The sequence below is a fragment of the Fomitiporia mediterranea genome, assembly GCF_000271605.1.
Source record: "Fomitiporia mediterranea MF3/22 unplaced genomic scaffold FOMMEscaffold_11, whole genome shotgun sequence".
NCBI lineage: Eukaryota > Fungi > Basidiomycota > Agaricomycetes > Hymenochaetales > Hymenochaetaceae > Fomitiporia > Fomitiporia mediterranea.
In genome coordinates, this window is record NW_006760396.1 from 1,385,854 (window position 1) to 1,397,949 (window position 12,096).

At 47.0% G+C, this 12,096-nt stretch overlaps 6 protein-coding genes across 6 annotated transcripts; 1 reads left to right on the top strand and 5 right to left on the bottom strand.

The window, feature by feature from the left end:
* Nucleotides 1-508: 508 nt before the first annotated feature.
* FOMMEDRAFT_160275 (TEER-decreasing protein) lies at nt 509-1,719 on the bottom strand (the record flags this gene model as incomplete). Its single annotated transcript, XM_007270051.1, has 8 exons — nt 509-718; nt 770-791; nt 840-852; nt 910-943; nt 999-1,071; nt 1,127-1,262; nt 1,319-1,500; nt 1,568-1,719. The coding sequence occupies 8 exons, from the start codon at nt 1,717-1,719 to the stop codon at nt 509-511; spliced, it is 822 nt and encodes a 273-aa protein (XP_007270113.1).
* A 696-nt stretch (nt 1,720-2,415) lies between these two features.
* FOMMEDRAFT_160276 (uncharacterized protein) lies at nt 2,416-3,219 on the top strand (the record flags this gene model as incomplete). The annotated part of the gene is made up of 2 exons (XM_007270052.1): nt 2,416-2,521; nt 2,579-3,219. 2 exons carry the CDS (start codon nt 2,416-2,418, stop codon nt 3,217-3,219), a joined length of 747 nt encoding a protein of 248 aa, XP_007270114.1.
* Nucleotides 3,220-3,655: 436 nt separating this feature from the next.
* FOMMEDRAFT_112880 (uncharacterized protein) lies at nt 3,656-5,059 on the bottom strand (the record flags this gene model as incomplete). The annotated part of the gene is made up of 3 exons (XM_007270053.1): nt 3,656-3,701; nt 3,776-4,135; nt 4,189-5,059. The coding sequence occupies 2 exons, from the start codon at nt 5,057-5,059 to the stop codon at nt 3,777-3,779; spliced, it is 1,230 nt and encodes a 409-aa protein (XP_007270115.1). The 3' UTR covers nt 3,656-3,701; nt 3,776.
* A 1,140-nt stretch (nt 5,060-6,199) lies between these two features.
* FOMMEDRAFT_160278 (uncharacterized protein) lies at nt 6,200-7,321 on the bottom strand (the record flags this gene model as incomplete). Its single annotated transcript, XM_007270054.1, has 1 exon — nt 6,200-7,321. The coding sequence occupies one exon, from the start codon at nt 7,319-7,321 to the stop codon at nt 6,200-6,202; it is 1,122 nt and encodes a 373-aa protein (XP_007270116.1).
* A 553-nt stretch (nt 7,322-7,874) lies between these two features.
* Nucleotides 7,875-9,518, bottom strand: FOMMEDRAFT_128000 (aspartic proteinase). The gene is made up of 8 exons (XM_007270055.1): nt 9,320-9,518; nt 9,197-9,260; nt 9,133-9,140; nt 8,991-9,083; nt 8,503-8,931; nt 8,268-8,443; nt 8,149-8,217; nt 7,875-8,095 (listed from the first exon to the last, which is right to left on the bottom strand). Exons 1-8 carry the CDS (start codon nt 9,474-9,476, stop codon nt 7,958-7,960), a joined length of 1,134 nt encoding a protein of 377 aa, XP_007270117.1. The 5' UTR covers nt 9,477-9,518; the 3' UTR covers nt 7,875-7,957.
* A 2,281-nt stretch (nt 9,519-11,799) lies between these two features.
* FOMMEDRAFT_187187 (pheromone-like peptide) lies at nt 11,800-11,991 on the bottom strand (the record flags this gene model as incomplete). Its single annotated transcript, XM_007270056.1, has 1 exon — nt 11,800-11,991. One exon carries the CDS (start codon nt 11,989-11,991, stop codon nt 11,800-11,802), a length of 192 nt encoding a protein of 63 aa, XP_007270118.1.
* Nucleotides 11,992-12,096: the final 105 nt, after the last annotated feature.

The following is a 12,096-nucleotide window of genomic DNA, read 5'->3' on the forward strand; positions in this document are numbered from 1 at the left end:
GTATCTTACTCAATTTTTGCTCATTTTACTTCATTTTTCTGGAATATGAAAGATACTTCAAAAGTATAATTTTTACAACTTAGATCATGTAATTTGGTTAAGTATTAGTTGAGTTATAGTAGATTTTGTATTTGAGTGTACTTAGTGTGACGAAAATCACGAATTGCACGTGTGACAATATTTATGAAAACGACAGTAATATTGGTCACCTCGCTCTCCCGCGGCACAAGCTACTCTTCTTCCCGAATCTGAAGATTCTCGTTGGCGGCGACTGGTGAGGCCGGACATCTTCAGGCCAATTTCAATATTAATTTTATCGAAGCTATCAGCGAAGGATGAAGGCTCGATGGTATGACCGAACTTTAATCATGGCATATTATTTCAAACCAGAGACTTAATTTCAATCTACATATCACTGCACGGAAGCCGCGGCTATACCATTATGACACTTGACAAATTGGATCGCTCTTGATGAGACAGGCTACATCGCATATAGCTTATAACACAATCACTCATCTCCATGCACCATGAGCAGGATTTCGCGACGCTGGTCACCTATGATCTCGTGCATCACGCTCGGGCGGGGCAAAGTTTCCTTACGCTTTTCGCCGTCAGGTCCCTCCCGAACGAGCTGATAATGATACTGCGTGGTCACGCTGAAACCGCTGAGAACCATTGTACCGGTAGGCGAATTCAGAAGACCATTGATGTAATAGGCCTGAAGGTATATTAGGACGTAGTAAACCTTGATAGAAAAAGTAAAATATACCCAGTAGTGATGACCATTATACCTGTATAACGTGTCAGCAAGACGAAAAGGTCCCAGTATATACACTTACTCAGTCCCGTTGGCTAGAGATGGAGCATAGTCAGCTGAGGCTTCCAAAAGGGACAATATCTAGTACTTACTTCCAAACAAGCTGGTGTCCGTGACTCCATAATTCTTTTTGAATATATAGTCAGATTGTATGTAATCGTATTATCTAACAAGGTTCTACCTGGCCATATTGGGCCGTTCCAGTGGAGGTTGTAATCGTGCGTATTATATCTACCTTCTCACCAGGCGCGACTCTAGAAAGAATACTCAGTAAAGCCGGTGGTACTACGAGGAAGAAAGAGGGCTTACGTTATGTCCCATGTGTTGCTCAACTGGTGGGAATTTTCCTTGGTCTGGGCCTTATTATCCTCGGTGGAGATTGTGAGTGTAAACTCAGATCCTCCGACCTCAGGTATGGTGATGGACTGCGAAAGACTTATAGAGGCTAAGCCGACTGTTAGTCAGAACTTGTATTTCAAAACATCAAGAAAACGAACTTACCGCTGCTGGTAACTGAAAGCGTTGCCGTGGAGGACTCGGTCCATGACTCCATCCAAGAAGTTGTAAAAGGCTCCGTGTTTTTCGTGTTGTCGTAGCTCCAGACAGTCTCGTCACTGTCAACGCTACTGGTGTTATTGCCTTTGAGGTACGGAGAGCCTTTGGTAATGTTGTAGGACCACCATCTTGAAAGAGATGCGCGGTGATCAGTTGAGCTTCTGGTGAAGAGTAGGGTCAATACTCGGAGCTTACTGGTACTTTGCGGCGATACCATCGTTTAGATACAAATCTTCAATCTTCTTCATGGTATGGCCACGGGTGTCATTCGCTTTATTGTAGATATTCTGGATTGACCAGCCGAGGTTGGACAAGTCCTCCCAGGTAGTCTTAGGGCCAGAGGGCATGATGTGAATGAGCTCGTAGAAGTGATTGGAGAATAGAGAACTGGTGTTAGACACTCGTCGCAGAAAACAGCCCTTTTATAGGTGGCACATTTATAATCATTAGCACTTGTACTTGAAGATGCAAGGAGCATATACCGACTCAGCGACCAGTTGCATCGCATTGCGTGTGTCAAGTAGTTCGCAATAGAGCTCCGTGAGCAAACCTATTTCGGAACTCCTCGTCCAATTTCCAACGTAAAGCGCGATCAAAAAGAAAATTCAAGTTTCAGTCCTTCTAGGAGTTGACATGATATTCAAATGATGGTTTATCCGCAACGATTTTTCGTAGTTATTTTGCCGATTGTTGGATTCACGAAACTGTTCATGCCCAAACCAAGTGAGGCCGTACCTGCTCGACTCATTAAAGCGGAAGGATTGCATAGCCAGACTTTGGAAGCAGTTTCACCTTGGTCTCGACCACAATATCACCTGGACACAGAGCTGCGGGCTATGTTCCGAAATGGCAGTCAGAAGATATGAATTTCCGCTACAGGCTTTATCGATACCTTAAGTGAAAGGTTAGACATGTCCGAGTTCTGATGGGTATTCCGTGGTGCAAAGTGATGTTGAATTTATAGGATGGTATTGGGTTCAATCCGGGTATAAATAAGGGCATGGTTGACCTGCAAACAATCTCAGCAACCAACCAGACTCACAATGTCGCACCCCGACCTCCTTCGCTCAGGAAACACGTCTTCGGGAAAGTTCGACGATGTGAAAGCGGGAAAGGACATCATAGTCGTGGACGGCATAGTCCAGCCCGGTAACTCATCTCGTCTCGCCTTGCTTGAGTAACTTGCTGAACGTCAACCGACGATAGGCACAGGTGGTGTCTCGACCTGGACCTTTATGCAACCCAACTGGAAGGAGAAAACGACCTGGCTCCTGAAAAAAACAGTTTCTTTAGGACCACACCTCGTAGCTCACAACGACCACGGCCAGCACTATAATATCGAGCCGAAGGAAGAGATGACTTTCGAAGATTACAAGGTCCAACTCGCACTGCTCAACACGAGGGCTGTACGAGTAGACGCGCTTCCCGAGGCAGACGCCCTTCGCGAAGCCGAAGAGTTCGTTCTTCCGAGACAGTCGAACCACAACGACAAGGCGACCCGCTTCATCTTCAATGCTCTTGCTTGTGTTGTTCACGAACGCGTCGCTATCCCCATGTTCCCCGAATCTAACGAGAACGACTACTGCTACCTCGCCACTCTGGCCAAGTCTCTCGAGGACGGCAGCCTTAACTTGTCTCAGCTGATCTGGGAGCCGGAGAGTGTCCTTAAGAAGGATAAGGTATTCACCGCAGCTGCTGTGTTGGCGTATATGAAGAAGGAGGAAGAGGCGAGGCTCGATAAGGGTAACGAAGATGCCGAGGCTGATCTGGCCAACGACCACGCGTTTTTGCGCACTATAATGAAGTTCGATGACGAGAGGAGCCCATTTATTGCGAAGCAAGCCTGAGGCCTGGGAGAAATACAATAAGCGCCCGCGTCCACTGCGTGCCTTTGAATGGAAACATATAGTAATCATTGCTGTGCCATCATGTGTAGATTGAGAAAATTAAGATCCAGTTCAACGTTTAAAGAATTCATTCATTAAGTCCCGTCAGTATACTGTTTTAGGTCCTGTCGGCAGATATCTTGATGAACTTAGAGCAAGAATTCTCGCTGAGCTAGACAAGAGTATAGGCCTACGAAAATTTAAGGTCCGCCATTAGTCAGCAGCACATCCATGTTGACTCAGGGGAACCGAAGGAATAAGTACGTGAGCACTGTGAGATATACACGGAAAGTTTCAACGAAGGAGTCCTCGAGTACAATGTAGCGTCCGACATGTCGAAAAACTAAGGCAGCAAATGCAATAGACAATCAATACTTGCTGAAGGGCCACTATCTGCGGTGATGTGGGTAGTATCCGGCTCAGTACAAGTCATCACTTGTATTCTAAATTAACAATCAAGCCAGTGAAGCAGTGTCAGCACACTAAGATTAAGATAAACTTGTAAATTTTCACAGACCTCAGTGGAAGAACGGTATGTCATTCAACCATCCGAGGGGCTTCGTATCGTACACACCAGCTGGCAGGCTCCAGAATGAATATCCGAGTAGAATGAACAGGATAAGTCTTGCTGTGCAATACGTCACTGAGAGAGTCAAAACAGTCAAATTCATCAGTTCGGTTACCAAGTCCCTGCGAACCATAGCAGCTCCATATATGGAGCCCGCCGCAATCAATGGTAGGACGGTTACTGCAATGCTACAGATTCTCCATAGAGCCTGTCCGTTGCTGTCCGGAAACTCTACGTTCCAGGATGAAAGATGGGCGAGTCCAACAAGAAAGCCCGCAATAGCAGCAATTACAGAGCCTTCTTGCATATCTATCCACTAGTTCAAATAATCTGGGTGACGGAATGATGGAGGCGGGACTTACACGGGCTGGATTGATACATTTTCTTGCTCCCACCCAATCGATCCTCTTCGCTCAACCGAGGTTCAAGAAAAATCGACGAGAGACTATCCAACAGGTAGCGTACGGAGCAGAAGCGATATTTTGTGTGCTCGTTCTTGGGCTGCGTCGTCTCTTTCAGCATCCAAGTTCTACGCAAACCAGGCTTCGATCGCACGACTATGCGCTCGTTCACATTGTATGGCTTGTAAAGCCAGAGCGAGTAATACATGAGCGTACACATCACGTACGCACATGTGACAATCTCGAGAGGCGAAACTGGGAGCGACACAATAGGTCTCCAGATGGTTTCGGCGAAGAATCTGCAGACCTGCAGGATGGTGAACAATTTGAAGAGCATATCCACCTTTGTTCTATCCGCAATGTCATATTCAAGTTCTTTACAGTCGATCATCCCTGGAACTTCGCCTCGAGAAAGCATCTTGTGCAGCTCGTACCCAGAGTGCGGCCTTTCTCCGTCTTCAACTGTAAATCCACCCATGTCTGCGAAGAAAGCGTGCACCATCTTCCAATCTGGATAACCGTGTCGTTTCATCCAAATAACGTCCTCGCGTGCGATCATATGTTCGTAATACGCATGAATTACAAGCATCTCCGGAGCAAGCAGACCCAAGAGCCAAAACGAGAATTTACCGTATAACTCGAGCCAGAACTCCTTGGATCGGATCTTCTCGAAGAAAGTAAGCCTATGTGAAGTTCCATGCGGTACGTCGAAATGCACGGAAGAATATACACAGGAGACGAGGGTTGAAGTACACGTGGCGATGATGTCCATGGTACTCCTACCTCCGGAGTCGGTCTGGAACCCCACGTGAGAATCGGAGTTCGAGAACATCATTGGGTAGCCAAAGTGCATGGAGAGCGTAAACGTGACCGTTGAGACACATATCACGAACACAGCTAGGACTATGAAGATGACCGTATGCCGAAGGAGGTAGTTCGTACTAACAAACCTCTCCAGCGACGGGATAATGCCAATCTGGCCGATGGTTAGCATTGTTTCGTGCAACTGGTCTGTAACGCGTAGAAAGGAGAGTCACTCTGTAACGATACATGTTTGAACGAGAGAGACGAGACCTGCCTGTGATTAACCTGGTTCCAGGTTCCGTGCAGAAATCGGGGCAGACAGTCGGCTAGAGTGTGCTTAAAGGGCGTACAGGGCTTGGGAAAGCCTGCTGCCATTCTTCCGAAGTGAAGTGCAGAGCGTCTGCTGGGTGAATGGAAGAAGGTATACTTAATAAAAGCAGTGCAGGCTAGGAGACTGTGCGGCGCATTTCCATCACTAGGAATCCGTTTAGCCAGGTGGGATTCTACCCAGAGTATGAGATAGGTCACCGCAATGTGATATGTTGACGGCCTGTGCGTCTACGGCACAATGCGATGACGAAGAATAACGCATTAGGTATGAGCACGACTTTGGTTGAAAGGTCATGACGGATTGAATAGAGCGCCTTCTCTACAAGAAACGTGAAGCCACAGTGCCACGTTATTTCTCACGATCATTGGCTCCTGATATGGCAAGTAAGCACGTGTCATTATTCCATTTAAAAATAAAAATAAAAATATTCATTAACGCTGACATTTTGAGCATGGTTTTCTTTCTATGTTCCCGTTTGTCGCCACTCAAAAAGTATGATAATATCGACCGGGATCGCATACGGGCGTAAAATGACACGTAATCTGAGTGCGAAAATCGAATACACTGTAACGTCCATCCTGCTAATGGTCATGGTTTCTTCTGTCTGCCCGCCCCTGGAGCCTTTACCAATTGGCTTGCATAAGCAAGAGGTCGGTATCATCGTACTTTTATCACCGCTATGATCAGGGCGAAAGACGCGCAAATAAAAATCAGGCATTTCAATTCTCTTCCCAAACTCTTAAATGGATCTATTCCTTCATTTACTCGACTAACAGGCTGCGTACTCTACGAATGCATGCTATCTATTACTCATCCTGTCGGAAATTCGAGATTCGTTCACCAGCCATCATTTTGTCCATAACTTGTATGGCTTCTCGTACTCGTACTGTGCCTCCTTCTGCCAGTGTGTCTTAAAACTCGTCCACCCGTGTCAGGAACCTCAGTATATGCATCACTACCACCAGACATAACAGAGGGTGATCTATTAGCATGAGGTGAGTGGTGGGGAGTTTGTTGCCGATCCTCTCCTCCGAGAACCTGCTCAATCGTTGCGACAGGCGACGATGACCTGACGGTTGCCGATCCCTGAGACAGAGGTGGCGGAGGTGAAGTCCAGGTATTTGCTGGCCATCCGCTGGTACTATGAGTTGTACTACTTAATGAGGAATGACGGGAACGATTGGAAGCGTGAGACCTAGGCGGACCAAGATCAACCGATCCGCGAGCTTGAGACAGGCTCCTCTCAAGTGGCAATCCAGAACGACTAGAGGAAGTAATTGAGCTTGCTACATGTGAACCGTTACCGAGAGGGATCCCGCGCACTGTACTTGAACCAGAAGAATGTACACTAGAGTGGGAAAGGGCTCTAGGTCTAACTGAAGGTACAGGTGTATCCCAGGCTCCAGTCCCCCATGTTGATGTTGGAAAGGGGTCCGCTCTAGAATATGAACTGCTGGACGGTGTTGGAGGAGGATTGTAATACGAAGCAGCCGCACCACGGTCTGCAACCCCATACGAGTACTGAGCTGCATTGGGAGTTGGACTTGTATTGAGAGAAAGGCCGCCCATCATATTTGTCATTTGCGTAACCCCTGGAGCTTGGTATTGTGGTCCAGTGTACCACGAAGGAGCAGGCATGGGTGAATATCCATACGTGTACGTTCGGTTTTGCGAACGCCATTGCTCCTTGCCTAACTCCTTCTGCCTCTTCAGTTCCGCTTTCACGTACTTTTCAACCACTTTATCAGCTCTTTTCTTCCACTTTGTTTCAGCCTCTTTCTTACTTAATTTACTAGATATACCATCCGCAATTTTCTCCGCTTCATCCATCCATTCTCTGCACGTCTCAGCGCTGGCGGTACTGCCCTGTCCTGCCACTCCTTGCTGATACTTATAAAATATGTGTCCGTAGATTTTCTGTGCGAGTTTACTTAAAGTTTGGTAGTCGCTTCTCGACATGTCGACTTTCCCTGTTCAGCGTTGGCGAGCCCTTGAACTAAACAGCCAGGCAGAATGATCTTGCTGGGACTGGAGGACAACACAAGAGAGCCACAGGAGGCAAGACTGGGTGAGTCTTTTATACTCCTTCCGACTTTGCGTCCTCAGGACTGGTCTCCCATGTCGGTCTTCTTCGGAGTTTCACTGTAAACGAATAGTGCAATTCAACAGGTGTATGGACAAGCAACGGCCACTCAACGCGCTCATCTACACCTTTCTGCTGTATCAACCCCCAAAGAGGTACAAGATACGAGCATTGTTATAAAGTGCTATGTTTATGTAAGAGCAAACATAGGACAGCGCATGGTAGGCGCTGCGCTGAACTCCGGGGATGTCACAGCAACTCAAAGTCCGCCCAAAGCCGGCCTCAAAGAACTTGAAAGCTCAAAGTATCAATGACGTCGTATGCGTGTTGGAGTAACCAAACTAATTTGCGTCAATATCTTCCCACCATCCAGTTCACTCGAGATTAGCATGCATTCCCGAGAACAAATGATACACTTCGAAAGCCAGTAAATTACATTCAAGATACAACCAAGAGGAGGATAATCGCATCCTGACTCAACTCTCTCAGAGCCGCACTGCCCAACCCGCACCTCAATTTGTCTCATCGAAGGTATGTGCTGTCTTCGCGAAACCAACGCGATTGTTCGTGGAGTCGAAGACGGAATAGAAGCGTTCAAGGAACGTCATTCCATTTATGAAGTCCATACCCGAACCGCCAAGAACTCCCAACTAAAAGAGAAGACAAGCATTAGCTCCGAAGGGCTTCACTTAACTGCACTCACATCGGAGACAATCAGGAATATGGAGTTCGCGTCACCTCCAATATCAGCATTGAGAGCACGAGGCCACGTCTGAGCAATTCTATTTAGTAGACGTAATTTAACAGTGTTGTGAAGCTTACCTGTGCATTCTTAGTAAGCTCGAACTCTGTTCCACCTATGGTGAAGAAAAGGCTCTGAAGATTCGCAAAGTTCTCTGGTGAAATCGTAAGCAATCCAGTAGTGGCATCTTCCGTTGCACCGGTCAGGGTCATGTACTCGTTAAATGCATCTGTGGCCAGAAGAACCAACGTAGTGCCTATGAATAGCACTAATGAGAACTCCGACGAAGCTACAAAAGCGACGATCTTTACTGACCTGTGTCGACAACACCGGCCGTGGAAGAAAGAATGGTTGTCCTGTTTGAACCATACGCAATCTGTTGGTCAATACCAAAGAACTCGCTTGATGGGGATGTCGAAGTGATCGGTACGAAGGTGACATCGCCAACAGTCTTCGTGGCATCAATTTCACCAAATGTAAGCTCGCCGTTCGCATTAGGATCTGACGTCGTGGGCGCAAAGAAGACTCCTACGACCTCTTGTGAGATCTTTCCCTGCTTGAATAGATTGTCCGTCACAGTTGGAACCGTTGAGATGACGCTTGGAACCAGAGTTCCCTCTGTGAGATCTGTCGGCCCAATTCCCAGGATGCCGTCAACGCCCTCGAACCCTTCAGATATCAGTGCAGAACCAATGCTTTGGCCAGTAATGACGAGTTCTTTTGTGAGAGTCACAGTGTCCATAACTGTAGATGGAGCCTTTAGCAACCAGTTACCGTGTACATAAAATAGTCGCAGGGTGTACCTTCCGTCCCAGCGAAGAAACCGGAGCCATAGGTGACAGTAACAACGTTTGCAGTAATTTGTGATGAGCTGGTTGGAGAGAAGTGTTTCCCGGCTGATAGGAAATCTTAGTTCTTTCACTAAACAGAGAGAGCTAGTCACACCTCCTACCCTGTCATCGGTTGTCTCTCAGTACACATAGCACGTGATATTACATTCGCTTCTTACCATGTATTACTAGAGCCTGTGTCAATGATAAGGGAAAAGTTCGTGGGCGGGGTACCGACTCCGACTATGAACCGGGACAGATCAATACACGGCATAAGACGGCCTGCAATACATACAACTGACCATTAGCCACATAGGTAACAGCCTCGTTAACTACCCCAAACGAGACTTGGCGTTTTGTACGTTTACCACCAGATGCTATTGATTTTCCCACTTCGAGCTGATGGGCTGCGCGAGCGCGATCGTGGTCGGGAAGCCTGGTGCCGGAGATATTAAGCATACGAGAGAACGCGAGCGACACGGGAGGCTCGCGTACTCGTACGACAGGCCCAGAAGGCGCTGCGGACACAAGAGCAGCCAGAAGAGCGAAGGTAAAAGCAATCATTGGTAGATAGACGAGAGCCGGGGTTGCTCATCCAACGTTTCGTGGAGGGTGCTTTATAAGGGCAATGAGCGGATATTGAAACGAAGGAATCAGCAGACGGAAACAGTCACGACTATGTCAACGACATACTTCTGATATTCCGCATGCTACCAATATACATCGGCAGTCTCACAGCCAAGTCGAACTAACCGTATACAGGCCCTCTTGCATGGCGCTGTAGAGTTCATTGACGCCATGGGTTAAAGGTCTTCCGTCGAAGTTCTGGCGCAGATCCACTTTCGACGATCATATCTTGCAAAGTGGCAGTAGAATTAGCAATCCTTCAGATGTCTGGCTGCAACGGCAGATCTCGTGCCTGATTCTTTATGTGACGATGTTAAGGCAAAGTCCCGCGAAGCTCAAATGACGTGATGACAGGTTCATGGAAGTCCGTCAAGAAGATAGAAAACTGCAGATTATCCACGATGTTATCAGAACATGCCCTGGTGCACTCAGACCATTGGACGAGCAGCAGAAATACTCACACGAGGGATCCTCTTAGAAGCTCCAGGTTGAAAGACGAAGAAGCACCCGAAGATGATCCGTTCGGCATCCACGCCATTTGAACAGATGGGAACAAATACGGCGATGTAGCGACATACGGGTCGGGAGCTTTCAATCAATCAAACCATTATGTCTTTCAGCTAGTCAGGTCTTTCTTGTCACCGGCAATGACCAGTAACACTTCCCGAATCAAGGGCGAAATTGCGGGTATTCAGAAGCACGTTTGGAGTCTTGGACAGTGGGAACGCGGGAAGTAGGTGCATTTCATCGGCAAAGAAAATTTACGTCCAAGAAGAGGCTGCCAAGTAATGTGGAAATGGGCACACCAGGACGAGCAATGACTCTCAGCGACTATCCCAGCTACTCCCGTTCGAAGTATCTGGTCCTGAACCGTTCCACTTTTCTGTAAAGGACTCTCTCCTCTTAGAGTCCATTTTAGTCAATACAATAAACTTCTGAGAACTTCTGAGATAACGAAGTAAGATTTTCCGGGCCCCAGACATGTTACACAGTTGCAGAGGACATGAAGCATAAAAGACAACCGTCCGATAAGATTACTTGGTGAAAGTTGTAAGGAGGAAGATGGAGAAAACAGACATTCGCGACTAGCACGCGTTGTCGTGTCTCGTGATGCCAGTCACGGGTGCGTGACAGTCTGCCAACGTCTCAGGGTCCATCGCTTTTGCACTTTTCCCTTCGTTATTCTTCCCCTTGCACCGCAAGCCGCGACGCAATGCCAGATGCTGTAAAGTAATCTTATATACACTATCAGCTATTCTTGTACTACTGCGCCGAACTTCCATGTGAACGGTACAATACAACTATTACAAGGCCTACCGCATGCATCTCATGACGTATTCGGATTCCTCCCAGGCACCCGACGCGATATATTCCAGCAGTGCGTGCGGACACTGCAGCTAAATTAGATACTGTTAAATCTGTTGAGGACACAAATTGTCAGTCGCTGCAGTCGTGGCAAAGCATATTCAGAGGAGCTGCAGTCCTGTCCTCCCACGCGTCATTCTATTGAATGTCTCCTTGGGATGACCTGTCTCGGTTTGGCACGGACACTAACACAGAACACACGCTGATATCTGTAATGTCTGAGAATGTAACGGGAATAGTTCAGAGCGCTTTAACAATTTGATTCGCTCCTTCTGGTACGTGCATGTGATTCTGATTTACATTCCGAGCTGTGTAACCCGTTTGCAAGGAGGAAATCCTTGCATATTCAAGTTATCGGCCCCATCAATGAAAAACCGCAAAGGTCACAACTGGCCATTATGTTCTAACATAGACCAGCGTCTCCAAATTCCGTAGTAGCACATATATTCGTCTTTCTCGCGACTTTAATGCCTCAGTATTATACTACCATTAAACCACGGTGGGTACAGTCATTTTCTCTGTTCGCTCTTAATTTACTAACTATTAATGTAATAATTATTGTCCATAGGTAATACGAGTCTTATACTATCACTAGAATATTGTCCATTCATGAATCAAAACACGAGGATCAAACATGGCAGCCCCGAATGAATCCTGGTACGTTTCTCCCCGTCAAGCAGGCAATTTTCGCTATCCGGCACAAACGAGTTACGAAAGGAATATCATTTGGTGACCTTTAGAACATTTCTATCAGAAAAATACAGCCTATAAAGAAGACGGAAGATCCATACTAGGCAATAATGCAAAAAGTTCTGCTCGTGGAAGAAACTTCTACATCCACTGGTACTGACTCCTCTTCTATGTGCGTGGAAATAGTACGAAAAGTGTAACTGTCGCTCTCAGCCTCTCTCGAGATCAGGTGGTCACTGGCTTCAGAGGATGTACTAGTGGCAGGGATGGGCATAGAAGCAAAGCGGTCCATATCAGAGATCGAATTTGAAGATGCTTTTTCGAGAACGGAGAATATGCAGGAGGGTGATGGCACTATGCGAATGAATAACGAAACTACCTTGACTTCAGTGGACCT